The 22,774-nt window shown below is 40.1% G+C and overlaps 1 protein-coding gene across 1 annotated transcript in view; it reads left to right on the forward strand.

Annotated features, from left to right (window-relative positions):
* The window catches only part of zgc:153184 (uncharacterized protein LOC751652 homolog), a 73,178-nt gene extending 57,386 nt beyond the window's left edge, over nucleotides 1-15,792 (forward strand). Inside the window, 1 exon segment of the mRNA XM_064985413.1 lies at nucleotides 13,069-15,792. Coding sequence (XP_064841485.1) covers nucleotides 13,069-13,560 — 492 coding nt within the window. The 3' untranslated portion in view covers nucleotides 13,561-15,792.
* The last annotated feature ends 6,982 nt before the right edge of the window (nucleotides 15,793-22,774 follow it).

A 22,774-nucleotide genomic window follows, 5' to 3' on the forward strand; every position in this document is an offset into this window, starting at 1 on the left:
AGATTGATATTGTATCATAACCTACAGCAGTAGATTGATATTGTATAGTAATCTACAGCAGTAGATTGATATTGTATAGAAACCTACAGCAGTAGATTGATATTGTATAGAAACCTACAGCAGTAGATTGATATTGTAGCTGTATAGAAACCTACAGCAGTAGATTGATATTGTATAGAAACCTACAGCAGTAGATTGATATTGTAGCTGTATAGTAACCCACAGCAGTAGATTTATATTGTATAGTAACCTACAGCAGTAGATTGATATTGTAGCTGTATAGTAACCTACAGCAGTAGATTGATATTGTATAGAAACCTACAGCAGTAGATTGATATTGTAGCTGTATAGTAACCTACAGCAGTAGTTTGATATTGTATAGTAACCTACAGCAGTAGATTGATATTGTATCATAACCTACAGCAGTAGATTAATATTGTAGCTGTATAGTAACCTACAGCAGTAGATTGATATTGTATCGTAACCTACAGCAGTAGATTGATATTGTATAGTAACCTACAGCAGTAGATTGATATTGTATCGTAACCTACAGCAGTAGATTGATATTGTATCATAACCTACAGCAGTAGATGGATATTGTATAGAAACCTACAGCAGTATATTGATATTGTAGCTGTATAGGAACCTACAGCATTAGATTGATATTGTAGCTGTATAGAAACCTACAGCAGTAGATTGATATTGTATAGAAACCTACAGCAGTAGATTGATATTGTATAGAAACCTACAGCAGTAGATTGATATTGTAGCTGTATAGTAACCTACAGCAGTAGATTGATATTGTAGCTGTATAGTAACCTACATCAGTAGATTGATATTGTATAGAAACCTACAGCAGTAGATTGATATTGTATAGTAACCTACAGCAGTAGATTGATATTGTAGCTGTATAGTAACCTACAGCAGTAGATTGATATTGTATCGTAACCTACAGCAGTAGATTGATATTGTATAGTAACCTACAGCAGTAGATTGATATTGTATCGTAACCTACAGCAGTAGATTGATATTGTATCGTAACCTACAGCAGTAGATGGATATTGTATAGAAACCTACAGCAGTATATTGATATTGTAGCTGTATAGAAACCTACAGAAGTAGATTGATATTGTATATTAACCTACAGCAGTAGATTTATATTGTATAGAAACCTACAGCAGTAGATTGATATTGTAGCTGTATAGTAACATACAGCAGTAGATTGATATTGTAGCTGTATAGTAACCTACATCAGTAGATTGATATTGTAGCTGTATAGTAACCTACAGCGGTAGATTGATATTGTAGCTGTATAGTAACCTACAGCAGTAGATTGATATTGTAGCTGTATAGAAACCTACAGCAGTAGATTGATAATGTATATTAACCTACAGCAGTAGATTGATATTGTATAGAAACCTACAGCAGTAGATTGATATTGTATAGAAACCTACAGCAGTAGATCGATATTGTATATAAACCTACAGCAGTAGATTGATATTGTATAGACACCTACAGCAGTAGATTGATATTGTATAGTAACCTACAGCAGTAGATTGATATTGTAGCTGTATAGTAACCTACAGCAGTAGATTGATATTGTATCGCAACCTACAGCAGTAGATTGGTATTGTATAGAAACCTACAGCAGTAGATTGATATTGTATCGTAACCTACAGCAGTAGATTGATATTGTATAGTAACCTACAGCAGTAGATTGATATTGTATCGTAACCTACAGCAGTAGATTGATATTGTATCGTAACCTACAGCAGTAGATTGATATTGTATCGTAACCTACAGCAGTAGATTGATATTGTATCGTAACCTACAGCAGTAGATTGATATTGTATAGTAACCTACAGCAGTAGATTGATATTGAAAAGAAACCTACAGCAGTAGATTGATATTGTAGCTGTATAGTAACCTACAGCAGTAGATTGATATTGTATAGAAACCTACAGCAGTAGATTGATATTGTAGTTGTATAGTAACCTACAGCAGCAGATTAATATTATATCTGTATAGTAACCTACAGCAGTAGATTGATACTGTATAGTAACCTACAGCAGTAGATTGATATTGTATAGAAACCTACAGCAGTAGATTGATATTGTATCGTAACCTACAGCAGTAGATTGATATTATATAGAAACCTACAGCAGTAGATTGATATTGTATCGTAACCTACAGCAGTAGATTGATATTGTATAGTAATCTACAGCAGTAGATTGATATTGTATAGAAACCTACAGCAGTAGATTGATATTGTATAGAAACCTACAGCAGTAGATTGATATTGTAGCTGTATAGAAACCTACAGCAGTAGATTGATATTGTATAGAAACCTACAGCAGTAGATTGATATTGTAGCTGTATAGTAACCCACAGCAGTAGATTTATATTGTATAGAAACCTACAGCAGTAGATTGATATTGTAGCTGTATAGTAACCTACAGCAGTAGATTGATATTGTATAGAAACCTACAGCAGTAGATTGATATTGTAGCTGTATAGTAACCTTCAGCAGTAAATTGATATTGTATAGAAACCTACAGCAGTAGATTGATATTGTATAGTAACCTACAGCAGTAGATTGATATTGTAGCCTTATAGTAACCTACAGCAGTAGATTGATATTGTATCGTAATCTACAGCAGTAGATTGATATTCTATAGTAACCTACAGCAGTAGATTGATATTGTAACATAACCTACAGCAGTAGATTAATATTGTAGCTGTATAGTAACCTACAGCAGTAGATTGATATTGTATCGTAACCTACAGCAGTAGATTGATATTGTATAGTAACCTACAGCAGTAGATTGATATTGTATAGAAACCTACAGCAGTAGATTGATATTGTATCGTAACCTACAGCAGTAGATGGATATTGTATAGAAACCTACAGCAGTATATTGATATTGTAGTTGTATAGTAACCTACAGCAGTAGATTGATATTGTAGCTGAATAGTAACCTACAGCAGTAGATTGATATTGTAGCTGTATAGAAACCTACAGCAGTAGATTGATATTGTATAGTAACCTACAGCAGTAGATTGATATTGTAGCTGTATAGAAACCTACAGCAGTAGATTGATATTGTATATTAACCTACAGCAGTAGATTGATATTGTATAGAAACCTACAGCAGTAGATTGATATTGTAGCTGTATAGTAACCTACAGCAGTAGATTGATATTGTAGCTGTATAGTAACCTACATCAGTAGATTGATATTGTAGCTGTATAGTAACCTACAGCAGTAGATTGATATTGTATAGAAACTTACAGCAGTAGATTTATATTGTAGCTGTATAGTAACCTACAGCAGTAGATTGATATTGTAGCTGTATAGTAACCTACAGCAGTAGATTGATATTGTATAGAAACCTACAGCAGTAGATTGATATTGTAGCTGTATAGTAACCTACAGCAGTAGATTGATATTGTATAGTAACCTACAGCAGTCGATTGATATTGTATAGAAACCTACAGCAGTAGATTGATATTGTAGCTGTATAGTAACCTACAGCAGTAGATTGATATTGTAGCTGTATAGTAACCTACAGCAGTAGATTGATATTGTATCGTAACCTACAGCAGTAGATTGATATTGTATCGTAACCTACAGCAGTAGATTGATATTGTATCGTAACCTACAGCAGTAGATTGATATTGTAGCTGTATAGTAACCTACAGCAGTAGATTGATATTGTATAGTAACCTACAGCAGTAGATTGATATTGTATAGAAACCTACAGCAGTAGATTGATATTGTAGCTGTATAGTAACCTACAGCAGTAGATTGATATTGTATAGAAACCTACAGCAGTAGATTGATATTGTAGCTGTATTGTAACCTACAGCAGTAGATTGATATTTTATAGAAACCTACAGCAGTAGATTGATATTGTAGTTGTATAGTAACCTACAGCAGTAGATTAATATTGTAGCTGTAGAGTAACCTACAGCAGTAGATTGATATTGTATCTGTATAATAACCTACAGCAGTAGATTGATATTATATAGAAATCTACAGCAGTAGATTGATATTGTATAGTAACCTACAGCAGTAGATTGATATTGTATCGTAACCTACAGCAGTAGATTGATATTGTATAGAAACCTACAGCAGTAGATTGATATTGTAGCTGTATAGAAACCTACAGCAGTAGATTGATATTGTATAGAAACCTACAGCAGTAGATTGATATTGTAGCTGTATAGAAACCTACAGCAGTAGATTGATATTGTATAGAAACCTACAGCAGTAGATTGATATTGTAGCTGTATAGTAACCTACAGCAGTAGATTGATATTGTATAGTAACCTATAGCAGTAGATTGATATTGTAGCTGTATAGTAACCTACAGCAGTAGATTGATATTGTAGCTGTATAGAAACCTACAGCAGTAGATTGATATTGTATAGAAACCTACAGCAGTAGATTGATATTGTATAGAAACCTACAGCAGTATATTGATATTGTAGTTGTATAGTAACCTACAGCAGTAGATTGATATTGTAGCTGTATAGTAACCTACAGCAGTAGATTGATATTGTAGCTGTATAGAAACCTACAGCAGTTGATTGATATTGTATAGTAACCTACAGCAGTAGATTGATATTGTAGCTGTATAGAAACCTACAGCAGTAGATTGATATTGTATATTAACCTACAGCAGTAGATTGATATTGTATAGAAACCTACAGCAGTAGATTGATATTGTAGCTGTATAGTAACCTACAGCAGTAGATTGATATTGTAGCTGTATAGTAACCTACATCAGTAGATTGATATTGTAGCTGTATAGTAACCTACAGCAGTAGATTGATATTGTATAGAAACTTACAGCAGTAGATTTATATTGTAGCTGTATAGTAACCTACAGCAGTAGATTGATATTGTAGCTGTATAGTAACCTACAGCAGTAGATTGATATTGTATAGAAACCTACAGCAGTAGATTGATATTGTAGCTGTATAGTAACCTACAGCAGTAGATTGATATTGTATAGTAACCTACAGCAGTCGATTGATATTGTATAGAAACCTACAGCAGTAGATTGATATTGTAGCTGTATAGTAACCTACAGCAGTAGATTGATATTGTAGCTGTATAGTAACCTACAGCAGTAGATTGATATTGTATCGTAACCTACAGCAGTAGATTGATATTGTATCGTAACCTACAGCAGTAGATTGATATTGTAGCTGTATAGTAACCTACAGCAGTAGATTGATATTGTATAGTAACCTACAGCAGTAGATTGATATTGTATAGAAACCTACAGCAGTAGATTGATATTGTAGCTGTATAGTAACCTACAGCAGTAGATTGATATTGTATAGAAACCTACAGCAGTAGATTGATATTGTAGCTGTATTGTAACCTACAGCAGTAGATTGATATTGTATAGAAACCTACAGCAGTAGATTGATATTGTAGTTGTATAGTAACCTACAGCAGTAGATTAATATTGTAGCTGTAGAGTAACCTACAGCAGTAGATTGATATTGTATCTGTATAATAACCTACAGCAGTAGATTGATATTGTATCGTAACCTACAGCAGTAGATTGATATTGTATAGAAACCTACAGCAGTAGATTGATATTGTATAGAAACCTACAGCAGTAGATTGATATTGTAGCTGTATAGAAACCTACAGCAGTAGATTGATATTGTATAGAAACCTACAGCAGTAGATTGATATTGTAGCTGTATAGTAACCTACAGCAGTAGATTGATATTGTATAGTAACCTATAGCAGTAGATTGATATTGTAGCTGTATAGTAACCTACAGCAGTAGATTGATATTGTAGCTGTATAGAAACCTACAGCAGTAGATTGATATTGTATATTAACCTACAGCAGTAGATTGATATTGTATAGAAACCTACAGCAGTAGATTGATATTGTATAGAAACCTACAGCAGTAGATTGATATTGTATAGAAACCTACAACAGTAGTCTCTCTACTATATACAACCTCTCTACTGTATATAGCCTCTCTACTGTATATAACCTCTCTACTGTATGTAGCCTCTCTACTGTATATAACCTCTCTACTGTATATAGCCTCTCTACCGTGTATAGCCTCTCTACCGTGTATAGCCTCTCTACCGTGTATAGCCTCTCTACTGTATATAGCCTCTCTACTGTATATAGCCTCTCTACTGTATATAGCCTCTCTACTGTATATAATGTCTCTACTGTATATAGCCCCTCTACTGTATATAGCCTCTACTGTATATAGCCTCACTACTGTATATAGCCTCTCTACTGTATATAGCCTCTCTACTGTATATAGCCTCTCTACTGTATATAGCCTCTCTACTGTATATAATGTCTCTACTGTATATAGCCTCTCTACCGTGTATAGCCTCTCTACCGTGTATAGCCTCTCTACTGTATATAGCCTCTCTACTGTATATAGCCTCTCTACTGTATATAGCCTCTCTACTGTATATAATGTCTCTACTGTATATAGCCCCTCTACTGTATATAGCCTCTCTACTGTATATAGCCTCACTACTGTATATAGCCTCTCTACTGTATATAGCCTCTCTACTGTATATAGCCTCTCTACTGTATATAACCCCTCTACTATATATAACCTCTCTACTCAGCAAACTGGATGCAGTTTATCACAGTGCCATCCGTTTTGTCACTAAAGCACCTTATACCACCCACCACTGCGACTTGTATGCTCTAGTCGGCTGGCCCTCGCTACATATTCGTCGCCAGTCCCACTGGCTCCAGGTCATCTACAAGGCCATGCTAGGTAAAGCTCCGCCTTATCTCAGTTCACTGGTCACGATGGCAACACCCATCCGTAGCACGCGCTCCAGCAGGTGTATCTCACTGATCATCCCTAAAGCCAACACCTCATTTGGCCGCCTTTCGTTCCAGTACTCTGCTGCCTGTGACTGGAACGAATTGCAAAATCCCTGAAGTTGGAGACTTTTATCTCCCTCACCAACTTCAAACATGTGCTATCTGAGCAGCTAACCGATCGCTGCAGCTGTACATAGTCTATTGGTAAATAGCCCACCCATTTTCACCTACCTCATCCCCATACTGTTTTTATTTATTTACTTTTCTGCTCTTTTGCACACCAATATCTCTACCTGTACATGACCATCTGATCATTTATCACTCCAGTGCTAATCTGCAAAATTGTAATTATTCGCCTACCTCCTCATGCCTTTTGCACACAATGTATATAGACTCCCCTTTTTTTAATGTGTTATTGACTTGTTAATTGTTTACTCCATGTGTAACTCTGTGTTGTCTGTTCACACTGCTAAGCTTTATCTTGGCCAGGTCGCAGTTGCAAATGAGAACTTGTTCTCAACTAGCCTACCTGGTTAAATAAAGGTGAAATAAAATAAAAAATAAAATACTGTATATAGCCTCTCTACTATATACAACCTCTCTACTGTATATAGCCTCTCTACTGTATATAGCCTCTCTACTGTATATAGCCTCTCTACTATATACAACCTCTCTACTGTATATAGCCTCTCTACTGTATATAGCCTCTCTACTGTATATAGCCTCACTACTGTATATAGCCTCTCTACTGTATATAGCCTCTCTACTGTATATATCCTCTCTACTGTATATAGCCTCTCTACTGTATATAGCCTCTCTACTGTATATAGCCTCTCTACTGTATATAACCTCTCTACTGTATATAGCCTCTACTGTATATAACCTCTCTACTGTGTATAGTCTCTCTACTGTATATAGCCTCTCTACTGTATATAGCCTCACTACTGTATATAGCCTCTCTACTGTATATAGCCTCATTACTGTATATAGCCTCTACTGTATATAACCACTCTACTGTATATAGCCTCTCTACTGTATATAGCCTCCCTACTGTATATAGCCTCCCTACTGTATATAGCCTCTCTACTGTATATAGCCTCTCTACTGTATATAGCCTCTCTACTGTATGTAGCCTCTCTACTGTATATAGCCTCCCTACTGTATATAACCTTTCTACTGTATATAGCCTCTCTACTGTATATAACCTCTCTACTGTATATCAAATCAAATCAAATTTTATTTGTCACATACACATGGTTAGCAGATGTTAATGCGAGTGTAGCGAAATGCTTGTGCTTCTAGTTCCGACAATGCAGGAATAACCAACAAGTAATCTAACTAACAATTCCTAAACTACTGTCTTATACACAGTGTAAGGGGATAAAGAATATGTACATAAGGATATATGAATGAGTGATGGTACAGAGCAGCATAGGCAAGATACAGTAGATGGTATCGAGTACAGTATATACATGAGATGAGTATGTAAACAAAGTGGCATAGTTAAAGTGGCTAGTGATACATGTATTACATAAGGATGCAGTCGATGATATAGAGTACAGTATATACGTATGCATATGAGAAGAATAATGTAGGGTAAGTAACATTATATAAGGTAGCATTGTTTAAAGTGGCTAGTGATATATTTACATCATTTCCCATCAATACCCATTATTAAAGTGGCTGGAGTTGAGTCAGTGTGTTGGCAGCAGCCACTCAATGCTAGTGGTTGCTGTTTAACAGTCTGATGGCCTTGAGATAGAAGCTGTTTTTCAGTCTCTCGGTCCCAGCTTTGATGCACCTGTACTGACCTCGCCTTCTGGATGATATAGCGGGGTGAACAGGCAGTGGCTCGGGTGGTTGATGTCCTTGATGATCTTTATGGCCTTCCTGTAACATCGGGTGGTGTAGGTGTCCTGGAGGGCAGGTAGTTTGCCCCCGGTGATGCGTTGTGCAGACCTCACTACCCTCTGGAGAGCCTTACGGTTGAGGGCGGAGTATATAGCCTCTCTACTGTATATAGCCTCTCTCCTGTATATAGCCTCTCTACTGTATATAGCCTCTCTACTGTATATAGCCTCTCTACTGTATATAGCCTCTCTACTGTATATAGCCTCTCTACTGTATATAGCCTCTCTACTGTATATAACCTCGCTACTGTATATAACCTCGCTACTGTATATAACCTCGCTACTGTATATAACCTCTCTACTGTATATAGCCTCACTACTGTATATAACCTCTCTACTGTATATAACCTCTCTACTGTATATAGCCTCTCTACTGTATATAGCCTCTCTACTGTATATAGCCTCTCTACTGTATATAGACTCTCTACTGTATATAACCTCTCTACTGTATGTAGCCTGTCTTTTTACTGTTGTTTTATTTCTTTACCTATCTATTGTTCACCTAATACCTTTTTTGCACTAATGGTTAGAGCCTGTAAGTAAGCATTTCACTGTAAGTTCTACTACACCTGTTGTATTCAGTGCACGTGACAAATAAATGTTGATTTGATTTGATTGGTTGGTCCTACGTCAGTCAGTGGAAGCCTCGTGGTCTTGGTCTCTCACGTCATCTCCTGTACGTGAGCTGTGACATCACTCCAGGCCTCTTATTCCCTCTCCCCCTGGTGACACGTGTCCCTAGCTGTGTGTCCTGCCGTCCTAAAATAGGCCCTCTGTAACATAGAAATATAATCTAGAGAGGGCCTCCCTATTCGAGTGAAATTGCCAGGGTTAGACGTTCTAAGCCCCTTCTATAGATTCTATTTCTATGCGCTGTAAGCCCAGGAACAGGCCTCCTGCAGTGGCTCAGCGCAGAGACCAGGGGGATTGAAGGTCTTATCCACTTAGCCTACTCCTCCCTTCCTCCTCCATTCTTTCTCCCTCCTCCTCCTCTATTCCGTCTCCCTCCCTCCCTCCTCCTCCTCCCCCTCTATTCCGTCTCCCTCCCCCCTCCTCCTCCTCTTCCATTCCTTCTCCGTCCTCCTCCTCCATTCCGTCTCCCTCCCTCCCCCTCCTCCATTCCGTCTCCCTCCCTCCTCCTCCTCCTCCTCCATTCCGTCTCCCTCCCTCCTCCTCCTCCTCCATTCCGTCTCCCTCCCTCCTCCTCCTCCTCCATTCCGTCTCCCTCCCTCCTCCTCCTCCTCCTCCTCCCTCCTCCTCCTCCATTCCGTCTCCCTCCCTCCCCCTCCTCCATTCCGTCTCCCTCCCTCCCTCCTCCTCCTCCTCCATTCCGTCTCCCTCCCTCCTCCTCCTTCTCCTCCCTCCCTCCTCCTCCATTCCTTCACCCTCCTCCTCCTCCCTAATTCCTTCTCTCTCCTCCTCAATTCCTTCTCTCTTCTCCTCCTCCATCATTTCTTTATTTTAAAAAAAATGTAAGGGGTAGATCAGCTTTAATATTGCAGATAGATTGTGGCTTCCAAAATGTTACTCGTCAAAAGTTTGGCCACACCTACTCATTCAAGGGTTTTTCTTTATTTTTACTATTTTGTACATTGTCGAATAATAGCGAAGACATCAAAACTATTAAATAACACATATGGAACCATGTAGTAACCAAAAAAGTGTTAAACAAATCAAAATATATTTTAGATTCTTCAAAGTAGGCACCCTTTACCTTGACAGCTTTGCAAACTCTTGGCATTCTCTCAACCAGCTTCACCTGGAATGTTTTTCCAACAGTCTTGCAGGAGGTCCCACATATGCTGAGCACTTTTTGGCTGCATTTCCTTCACTCTGCGGTCCAACTCATCCCAAACCATCTCAACTGTGTTGAGGTTGGGTGATTGTTGAGGACAGGTCATCTGATGCAGCACTACATCACTCTCCTTCTTGGTTGAATAGCCCTTACACAGCCTGGAGGTGTGTTGGGTCATTGTCCGATTGAAAAACAAATGATAGTCCCACTAAGCGCAAACCGGATGGTGTATTGCTGCAGAATGCTATGGTAGCCATGCTTGTTAAGTTTGCCATGAATTCTAAATAAATGCCAGACAGTGTCACCAGCAAAGCACCATCACACCTCCTCCTCCATACTTCATGTTCGGAACCACACATGCGGAGATCGTCCGTTCACCTACTCTGCATCTCACAAAGACACGGCGGTTGGAACCCAAACTCTCAAATCTGGACTCATCAGACCAAAGGACATATTTCCACCGGTCTAATGTCCATTGCTCGTGTTTCTTGGCCCAAGCAAGTCTCTTCTACTTATTGGTGTCCTTTAGTAGTGGTTTCTTTGCACCAATTCGACCATGAAGGCCTGATTCATGCAGTCTTCTCTGAACAGTTGATGTTGAGATGTGTCTGTTACTTGAACTCTGTGAAGCATTTATTTGGGCTGCAATTTCTGATGCTGGTAACTCTATTGAACTTATCCTCTGCGGCAGAGGTAACTCTGGGTCTTCCTTTCCTGTGGTGGTCCTCATGAGAGACAGTTTCATCATAGCGCTTGATGGCTTCTGCAACTGGAGGAATGCACTGACCTTCGTGTCTTAAAGTAATGATAGGCTGTCGTTTCTCTTTGCTTATTTGAGCTGTTCTTGCCATAATATGGAATTGTTCTTTTACCAAATAGGACTATCTTCTGTATACCACCCCTACCTTGTCACAACACAACTGATTGGCTCAAACGCATTAGGAAGAAAATAAACTCCACAAATTAACTTTTAACAAGGCACACCTGTTAATTGAAATGCATTCCAGGTGCACTACCTCATGAAGCTGGTTGAGAGAATGCCAAGAGTGTGCAAAGCTGTCATGAAGGCAAAGGGTGGATACTTTGAAGAATCTCAAATATAAAATAAATGTAGATTTGTTTAAGACCTTTTTTGGTTACTACATGATTCCATGTGTTATTTCATAGTTTTGATGTCTTCACTATTATTAGCTTTCTACAATGTAGAATAATGAGTAGGTGTATCCAAACTTTCACACTGAATCTTTCAACTATCGTACCGGACCTGAAATGATTGGCTCCTTTTTGGAATCTTTCAGTGCAAGAATCAGTTCTTTTAAAAACAATTTTCCGAAGTTCCGAGCCAACCCTCCTGATGTTGTTTGACACCACATGGACTACGACGGCGTCAGCTCCCGGAATCTGTCGTAGAGCGGTCGGAAGCAGCCCTGTAGTGTCCTGTAACTCCAGGATATTACAGGGGTTTTGCTCCTGTAATGTTGTCCTGTAATGTTGTTTGACACCACATGGACTACGACCGCGTCAGCTCCCGGAATCTGTCGTAGAGCGGTCGGAAGCAGCCCTGTAGTGTCCTGTAACTCCAGGATATTACAGGGGTTTTGCTCCTGTAATGTTGTCCTGTAATGTTGTTTGACACCACATGGACTACGACCGCGTCAGCTCCCGGAATCTGTCGTAGAGCGGTCGGAAGCAGCCTCGTAATGTCCTCTACTCCAGGACAGGGTTTTTTTGCCCCGGGCACCGAGATATTTCTTACAATACAACAGTTAGTGCACAGCAACTGAGGCTAACCGAGTTGGGATCCAAAATCCAAAAGTATATGAATCAAACTTGGCAAGGAAACACTGTGATAAGATTTCAAAAACATTAAACCGAGCTCTCGTTCAGTGTTCAACATGCATCTTATCCAGTGCCCTACTCCTCTAGGGTCTGTCACTCTTATCTCGTGCCCTACTCCTCTAGTGCCCTACTCCTCTAGGGGCTGTCCCTCTTATTTAGTGCCCTACTCCTCTAGGATATGTCACTCTTATCTAGTGCCCTACTACTACTATTCCATTTGGCTCGTTAGATTATTACAACTAATTAGCAACAGAATCCATAATTAAACATATTAAAATGCATAGTGTGTTAAGTTTGTTCCTAACAGAACAAAAACACAATATCATGGCTAATGGTTGTCTTTCTAAGATGTTGTGTTAAAGTATAGAAAACAGCATAGAAAAACAGAGATTGTAACCAAGCTCAAGATAATCAAGTCTTACTAATTAGATATTGTGTGTTGCACAACACTCAGTCTTTCCTGTTTTTTTTTCTCTCTCTCTCTCTCTCTCTCTCTCTCTCTCTCTGTTTTTTTTCTCTCTCTCTCTCTGTTTTTTTCTCTCTCTCTCTGTCTCCTCTCTCTCTCTGTCTCCTCTCTCTCTCTGTTTTTCTCTCTCTCTCTCTGTTTTTTTCTCTCTCTCTCTCTCTCTCTCTCTCTCTCTCTCTCTCTCTCTCTCTCTCTCTCTCTCTCTCCCCTGTAGAGTCGAGTTCGGCTGTCCTTCAAGAGGCGTCCGCCCACACGGCAGCACCGGCAGTCGTGTGTCGAGGAGGGCGTAGTCTCCGAGGGAGGGGTTGTGTCCCAAGGTAACCAAGACGTCCCCCAGGTGAACGGGGCCGAGGACCAGGTGGACCAGGTGTTTGAGCAGACAGGAGAGGGCGGGGAGAGGGGCGAGGAGACACAGGGAAGCCCCCCGTCTCACCCAGACACTCTGACAGAGACTGGAGACAATGACAGGGACAGAGAACAGGCCAAAGAGGACAACGTTCTGGAGGAGGAGACAGGAGAGGCAGCCCCAGCCACCCAGGATGGGAAGAAGGAAGCTGGGGAACAGGCGCTAGGTGAGCCCCAGGCTTCAGATTCTCTGGAGGCCATAGAGGAGGAGGAAGGGTCTTATGGAACAAAAGGAGACAACAAGCAAACAGACAAACAGGAGTATTCAGCTCAGCCTCGGGAGAGGGATGACAACCTCTGAACAATGTTCACAAATCACTGTTGAAGAAATACAATGTCATTGTGTGAGTCCCACGTGGCACCCTACTGCTTTATAGTGCACTACCTTTGATCAGAGACCTGGTTAAAAGTAGTGCACTATATAAGGAATAGGGGTGTCATTTGGGATGCATCCTCATTAATTATGAAACTAGCTTGTCTTCTAAGAACCCTCGTTGGACATTCTGTATGCTGCATAATCTTGGTTCCCAGAACTAAATCTTTCCTTGCTTCACCTGTCACATTTAATTGTGTCTGTTAGCAGTGTGTAGACAATCCTCTGCATAGCTTTGTGTTCTATCAGATACTGTTGGAGGTGATACTTTCTTGTTTCTGCAGCAGTAATAATTATCTTTATAGAATTTGGCCCAGGTGTCTCACCTCTCCTGGTTACCTCTCACCTCTCCTGGTTACCTCTCACCTCTCCTGGTTACCTGTCACCTCTCCTGGTTACCTCTCACCTCTCCTGGTTACCTGTCACCTCTCCTGGTTACCTCTCACCTCTCCTGGTTACCTCTCACCTCTCCTGGTTACCTCTCACCTCTTCTGGTCACCTCTCACTTCTCCTGGTTACCTGTCACCTCTCCTGGTTACCTCTCACCTCTCCTGGTTACCTCTCACCTCTCCTGGTTACCTCTCACCTCTCCTGGTTACCTGACACCTCTCCTGGTCACCTGTCACCTCTTCTGGTTACCTGTCACCTCTCCTGGTCACCTCTCACCTCTCCTGGTTACCTCTCACCTCTCCTGGTCATCTCTCCTGGTCAGCTCTCACCTCTCCTGGTCACCTCTCCTGGTCACCTCTCACCTCTCCTGGTCATCTCTCCTGGTCAGCTCTCACCTCTCCTGGTCATCTCTCCTGGTCACCTCTCACCTCTCTTGGTCACCTCTCACCTCTCTTGGTCACCTCTCATCTCTCCTGGTCAGCTCTCACCTCTCCTGGTCATCTCTCCTGGTCACCTCTCACCTCTCTTGGTCACCTCTCACCTCTCCCTGGTTACCTCTCCTGGTCACCTCTCCTGGTCACCAACAGTACGTGTCACCTGTCTATCTGATGCTGCTGTCGGAGCAAAAAGAGTAGGACATTTTTCGAAGGACAATTATGAAACATCATTTCATTTTATTTTTTATTGTTCACTGTTTTGGGGAATCATGGCTTCATTTGGCTTCCATGAATACACAGATGTCTCTTTCCAAGTGCACAATCAGATAGTTGTGTTCATGCCATATTAAAATGTCATACCTTTTTTTTTTTACCTTTACATGACATTAGAGCGTGTTCTGGTTTCCACACAAACAGCTGTTGTCTTTACATGGCAATGATCATACAGACCAGCCGCAAGGCAATACGTAACACACTGGTTGGAAGAAAAATAAACATTTTAAAGAAAAGTAAGAAAGAAAGAAAGAAAGAGAGAAAGAAAGAAAGAAAGAGAGAAAGAGAGAAAGAAAGAGAGAGAGAAAGAAAGAAAGAAAGAGAGAGAGAGAAAGAAAGAGAGAACGAAAGAGAACGAGAGAGAGAGAGAGAGAGAGAGAGAGAAAAGAAAGAGAGAAAGAAAGAAAGAAAGAGAGCGAGAGACAGAGAGAGGAAAAGGGCCTCTGGTTTTAACTAGTCTTAATGTCTGGACTCCTTTTCTGTTCTGATGAATGGAATGTAAAAAAACAAACAATAGAAAGATCTGGAAACAGTTAACACATCCTGTGAAACACTGCGTTCCCCTGGTCATAACATCACCGCAACGATAGTGTTCAGAGGGACAGAGGATAGTGGAGGTGATGAATACTCAGGCTCTACGTCCCAAATGGCACCCTAATTCCCCTAGATAGTGCACTACTTTTAGACCAGGACCCATAAGATCTCTGGTTAAAAGTAGTGCGCTATATAGGGGAATTAGGGTGCCAACCACACAAACCATCTGACAAGCTAAATGAGAATAGTTTGGGTGTTCTTTTGTCCTCAGTCATCAAATTATATTTAACTTTTCCCCCTTTTGTTGTAATTTCTCAAGGTGTTTTTTTGGGGGGGTTTTACTTACTGATTCTGAATCGTTGTGTAGATTCAAGTTTAGATGTTTTTTGTTGTTGCTTTTCAACACTGTAAAATTACAATGCTAGTGTTTATGTGACACAGGAGAGTGACAGATATATAGGCGTATATTGTATGGCCTGAATCTATGGCTCTGGTCCGTAGCATATAAATAAATATAGAATGAAGAGCCTGATGTTCGTTATTGTACTTCCAGAGTTAGTGGCGATGAGGATGGTTTTAAAGGGTTGGATAACTAACGTGGTTTTAAAGGGTTGGATAACTAACGTGGTTTTAAAGGGTTGGATAACTAACGTGGCTTTAAAGGGTTAGGGTTGGATAACTAACATGGTTTTAAAGGGTTGGATAACTAATGTGGTTTTAAAGGGTTAGGGTTGGATAACTAATGTGGTTTTAAAGGGTTGGATAACTAACGTGGCTTTAAAAGGTTGGATAACTGTCGTGGTTTTAAAGGGTTGGATAACTAATGTGGTTTTAAAGGGTTGGATAACTAACGTGGTTTTAAAGGGTTGGATAACTAACGTGGTTTTAAAGGGTTGGATAACTAACATGGCTTTAAAGGGTTGGATAACTAACGTGGCTTTAAAGGGTTGGATAACTGTCGTGGCTTTAAAGGGTTGGATAACTAACGTGGTTTTAAAGGGTTGGATAACTAACGTGGCAGGTAAATTATAGTTGGAAGAGTGATAAGGATGGTTTTAAAGGGTTGGATAACTAACGTGGCTTTAAAGGGGTGGATAACTAACGTGGTTTTAAAGGGGTGGATAACTAATGTGGCAGGTAAATTATAGTTGGAAGAGTGATGAGGATGGTTTTAAAGGGTTGGATAACTAACATGGTTTTAAAGGGGTGGATAACTAACGTGGTTTTAAAGGGTTGGATAACTAACGTGGTTTTAAAGGGTTGGATAACTAACGTGGTTTTAAAGGGTTAGATAACTAACGTGGCTTTAAAGGGTTAGGGTTGGATAACTAACGTGGTTTTAAAGGGTTGGATAACTAACGTGGTTTTAAAGGGTTAGATAACTAACGTGGCAGGTAAATTATAGTTGGAAGAGTGATGAGGATGGTTTCAAAGCCACTACTGTGGGACTCAGTGGCGGTTTGTGCCATTTAAGTTAAGTAAGGACAATTTTATTTAATTTTTTTAATGAGCATGGCCTTATTTATATTACAGCATATTGGATGACTGTCATTCATATTCATATTCACCCAGTTCAATATAACAGTGACAGGTTTAGGTTACTGTCATTCACATTCACCCAGTTCAATGTAACAGCGATAGGTTTAGGTTACTGTCATTCATATTCACCCAGTTCAATGTAACAGTGATGGGTTTAGGTTACTGTCATTCACCCAGTTCAATGTAACAGTGACAGGTTTAGGTTACTGTCATTCATATTCACCCAGTTCAATGTAACAGTGACAGGTTTAGGTTACTGTCATTCATATTCACCCAGTTCAATGTAACGTTGACAGGTTTAGGTTACTGTCATTCATATTCACCCAGTTCAATGTAACAGTGACCGGTTTAGGTTACTGTCATTCATATTCACCCAGTTCAATGTAACAGTGACAGGTTTAGGTTACTGTCATTCATATTCACCCAGTTCAATGTAACAGTGATAGGTTTAGGTTACTGTCATTCATATTCACCCAGTTCAATGTAACAGTGACAGGTTTAGGTTACTGTCATTCACCCAGTTCAATGTAACAGCGATAGGTTTAGGTTACTGTCATTCATATTCACCCAGTTCAATGTAACAGTGATAGGTTTAGGTTACTGTCATTCATATTCACCCAGTTCAATGTAACAGCGATAGGTTTAGGTTACTGTCATTCATATTCACCCAGTTCAATGTAACAGTGATGGGTTTAGGTTACTGTCATTCATATTCACCAAGTTGAATGTAACAGTGACAGGTTTAGGTTACTACCTGATACTAGAATGTTCCCCTGTACCCATCATGAGGTTGATACAACCTAGCCTAGGAATGCTACAACCTAGCCTAGGAATGAAAGTTACCATGGAGGTGCACACGGGTGGAGAGACAAGTTGGAGTAATCAAGGTGACAGACGGTGACACTTTCAATACCGACTTGCACACACTGACCTGCATCTAGCTGATCTGCTGTGTAACGAGAGTTTCCGTTGGACAAATTCAGGTAGGTCCCTTCCCTGTTTCGTTCCCCTTGCTTCCATTTAAGAAACGTTTTGCTACAGAATTGGCAGAATGAATACACCCCTGATCATCTGCACTCACAGTTCACTTTCATGGCAGCCACATACAGCATCATCACTTTGATTGTTGAAAATTCATTCTGGCATCTATGCGCTCTACTCCTCCTCTCTCCTTTTCCTTTCGCTTGTGGACTTCAGTGCACAACACAACAGCTGTCTGTGACCAGGCGCAAACACCTCTCCAAGCCAAACCTTCATATCATAACCGCTAACCGCTACACAACCTACATTGCTGTCACCATATTAACGTTATAGTCACCAAACTAGAACTAACGTGTTAGTAAACCCACAATCCAATTGTAACGAGTGTGCTGAGAGTCGGGAAGCAAGTTCAGGGAGTGAGTGTTTTAATAAATAAACACAACATAATACAAAAACAAAAAAACACGAACAACGCACAGACATGAAACGGAAACAATGACACCTGGGGAAGGAACCAAAGGGAGGGACATATAGGGAAGGAACCAAAGGGAGGGACATATATAGGGAAGGAACCAAAGGGAGTGACATATATAGGGAAGGTAATCGGACAGGAAGAACCAAAGGGAGTGACATATATAGGCAAGGTAATCAGGGAAGTGATGCAGTCCAGGTGAGTCTGATGACGCTCGTAACGATGCTGACAGGTGTGCACCCTAACGGGCAGCCTGGTAACCGGAAGCCAGAGAAGTAGCACACGTGACACCAATCCATGTGTACAATCACGCAGTGCAGTGTACAGCAAGCAGTATAGCAGTAACACCTACGGGCCCTGTTGGCAATAAATTAATAAAACTGAAAGCTTACCTTGACTTGAAAGACTTGCAGTGTTGGATAGCCTTAGCCAGCTAGCTAACATAAATAACATTCCTCTCAGTTTGACTCAGGTTGTTGAGGAGGCTAGATTAGCTGCATTTGCTAAGCATGTGAAAGACAAACTAAGAAGAAGAAGAAATATAGCTAGCTCTCTCTCTCTGCTGCTTCTGATTAATTTGTTCAAACTGTTCAACTATTGTTTTTCTCTCTCTTTGAGTCAACTACTCTCCACATTTTATACACTGCCGTGCTACTTAGCTGTAGCTTATGCTTTCAGTACTAGATATATTATCTGATCCTTTAATTTCGTGGACAACATGTCAGTTCATGTTGCAAGAACTCTGATAGGTTGGAGGACGTCCTCCGGAAGTTGTCATAATTACTGTTTGGGTTCATGAAAGGGGGTGAGAACCATGATCCTCCTAGGTTTTGTATTGAAGTCAATGTACCCAGAGGAGGACGGAAAGTTATTTGGTGAAGTGAATATATTTATTCGAGATTTATCTAAAAAGGATAACATTTTTAGTGTTTCACTATAAAAAAATGTATAAAAGGAAACACTGAGTAGCATGGTCCTCCCCTTCCTCCTCTGAGGAGCCTCCACTGGTAGGACTACAGTATTTCTTGCCTGTATAGACAGTAGTCATACAAGGTATTGTTTTATTCTAATGTGGCTGTGTATGCTTACACTTTTTGGATTTGAAAAAAAAGGAGAATAGAAGATTAAATGTTTATTGTCATGTCAATATTGACAGAACAGAGGTCAGTGCTCCGTACTTTCCCGCAGTACTCACTTCTTACACATGGGGGCGTAATACTCCCAACTATTTTTATTTAACTTGTTTTTTAACAGCAAAACCTTCCCTTCTATACCTGCCTATTCCATTATATTCTAATACATTCTATTCCATTCTAATAAAGTATATTCTATTGTAATAAATTATATTCCATTCTACTCTATTCCGTTCTATTCCATGGTTTATCAATATTTACTACATGTCAATATTAGGGGACATTCCTACAGGACCGAAGTAACACATTCCAGCCTACTCAACAAGCGTCAAAAGTCCTGGAAAATGCCTATGAAATGAAATCTAAATGTTATATGGGAACAGACATTATTGACAGGGAAAGCTGCTTCCGCTGGTCTATTTGACACATTTGGGACCTCTCTTTTCTTTTATTCTTTCTCGCTCTGAGTAAAGACAACGCCTTCTTCCGTCTCCATTGAAACTTGACAAGGAAAAGTCACCTGGGACAACCCAGCTGGGCAGGGAAGAAAGGAGTAGTCTAATGGAAGTGGTATCACAACGCTGATTAGACTACAACAATATTTTCACAACGTATCATGTACGTCAGTATTGATTAAATGTTCGTTATTGAATATAGCCTACTGTCTTGAGACTGATCAAGGGTAAAATCGTCTCATAGTTCCGGGTTTGTGGAAATTATTCCCGAGTATTGTAATAACTTGAGAAACATGGACAGCATCGAGTTACAGCCGGTTCAATGCCCTGTAAGCCTTGACAACAACAATCACCATGCTGAAAATACCTCTAAGCAACAGGTGAGTTTAAATCGAATCGATTAATACCATATTCAGAAATAGAAAGAAAAGGGCTGTTATTGAAAGTCGATAAGTTTCGGTTCAGTTGTAGGCTACGTCAACCTTGAGAACACAACGCAGCTTTTCAAACGCGAAAAGTCCAATATGGTGTATTGCAGACCGACATTCGGCGCGTTTCTTGAATTGGGCGTTCCTTGATGTCAGGAAACGCCCATTAGTGCGTGCTATTGTTCAGTTCATTGATACTTGCCGTTGGTTGGTCAGTTCAGGTTTTATGTTACTGATGGTTTGTACCATTGTGGCTACAATTACAGCCATATCTAGTTGTCGCATCTGGGATAACAGTTGTTGACAACAGTAGCATTGTTGCTAAACCTAACGCTTTTCTTAACCTTAACCTCAGTCTCCTAACCTGCCACGTTAGTTCTCCTTTCCTGCCACGTTAGTTCTCCTAACCTGGTACGTTAGTTCTCCTAACCTGCCACGTTAGTTCTCCTAACCTGCCACGTTAGTTCTCCTAACCTGCCACGTTAGTTCTCCTAACCTGCCACGTTAGTTCTCCTAACCTGCCACGTTAGTTCTCCTAACCTGCCACGTTAGTTCTCCTAACCTGCCACGTTAGTTCTCCTAACCTGCCACGTTAGTTCTCCTAACCTGCCACGTTAGTTCTCCTAACCTGCCACGTTAGTTCTCCTAACCTGCTACGTTAGTTCTCCTAACCTGCCACGTTAGTTCTCTTAACCTGCCACGTTAGTTCTCTTAACCTGCCACGTTAGTTCTCTTAACCTGCCACGTTAGTTCTCCTAACCTGCCACGTTAGTTCTCCTAACCTGCCACGTTAGTAGCGAGCATCAATGCATGTCATTACACATCAAGAAACGACCACGGACCAAATAGCGAGCATCAATGCATGTCATTTCACAACAAGAAACGACCACGGACCAAATAGCGAGCATCAATGCCTGTCATTTCACACCAAGAAACGGCGATTTCAGAAAACTGCAATTATACCCTTCTCCAACGACGATGAACATGGGGCCTAAACAAGACCTGCTGCAATGCCGAGGTCGGGAGATATTGGGTGAACATGGGGCCTAAACAAGACCTGCTGCAATGCCGAGGTCGGGAGATATTGGGTGAACATGGGGCCTAAACAAGACCTGCTGCAATGCCGAGGTCGGGAGATATTGGGTGAACATGTTGATCCTGTTACCGCGTATCGATCATTGGATTGTATAATGTCCTATATAGTTCAAAGTAAAAAAATATATATATACATATAAAAAAACTAAAATGTCACATTTCATTACCACATTTTGTGAAATTAGGTAACATTTACTTTCCAAACATTTCCAAATGAGGGATTTAGAGTGTTTACAAACACCAGTGACTGTCTGACCTTCCTTAAATATCTCCTGCTAAATTAGTGTAATTAGGGATAAGAACAATTAAATAACACCTCTTAGAAACATTTGGTGTCCAATCTGTCATATTATTAAACAGCAATACTGTTAGTCTACGTTGTTGACTTGTTGCATTGGGTCCCTAATGGTAAGTCTATTTGTCACCCCGTTATAGAAGATTGTATTTGTTCACGAATGGTTTCTGATGCAGACACATAGGCCTGATGGTGGGGTTCATCAATGCTTCATGAACCTTTAAAAGATATGTTCAGTTTCAACTCATCTTCCACAGGTATGTAGATAAGAGGTAAGAATGAGACATTTTAGTTAACGATGTCTCCCAGTCTAAAATAGATTGTAGTTAACGATGTCACCGAGTCTAAAATAGATTGTAGTTAACGATGTCACCGAGTCTAAAATAGATTGTAGTTAACGATGTCACCTAGTCTAAAATAGATTGTAGTTAACGATGTCACCTAGTCTAAAATAGATTGTAGTTACTGACGTCTCCCAGTCTGAATGAGATTATAGTTACTGACGTCTCCCAGTCTGAATGAGATTATAGTTACTGACGTCTCCCAGTCTGAATGAGATTATAGTTACTGACGTCTCCCAGTCTGAATGAGATTATAGTTACTGATGTCTCCCAGTCTGAATGAGATTATAGTTACTGACGTCTCCCAGTCTGAATGAGATTATAGTTACTGACGTCTCCCAGTCTGAATGAGATTATAGTTACTGATGTCTCCCAGTCTGAATGAGATTATAGTTACTGACGTCTCCCAGTCTGAATGAGATTATAGTTACTGACGTCTCCCAGTCTGAATGAGATTATAGTTACTGATGTCTCCCAGTCTGAATGAGATTATAGTTACTGATGTCTCCCAGTCTGAATGAGATTATAGTTACTGACGTCTCCCAGTCTGAATGAGATTATAGTTACTGACGTCTCCCAGTCTGAATGAGATTATAGTTACTGACGTCTCCCAGTCTGAATGAGATTATAGTTACTGATGTCTCCCAGTCTGAATGAGATTATAGTTACTGATGTCTCCCAGTCTGAATGAGATTATAGTTACTGACGTCTCCCAGTCTGAATGAGATTATAGTTACTGACGTCTCCCAGTCTGAATGAGATTATAGTT

This window comes from Oncorhynchus masou, chromosome 13 (assembly GCF_036934945.1).
Source record: "Oncorhynchus masou masou isolate Uvic2021 chromosome 13, UVic_Omas_1.1, whole genome shotgun sequence".
Lineage (NCBI taxonomy): Eukaryota > Metazoa > Chordata > Actinopteri > Salmoniformes > Salmonidae > Oncorhynchus > Oncorhynchus masou.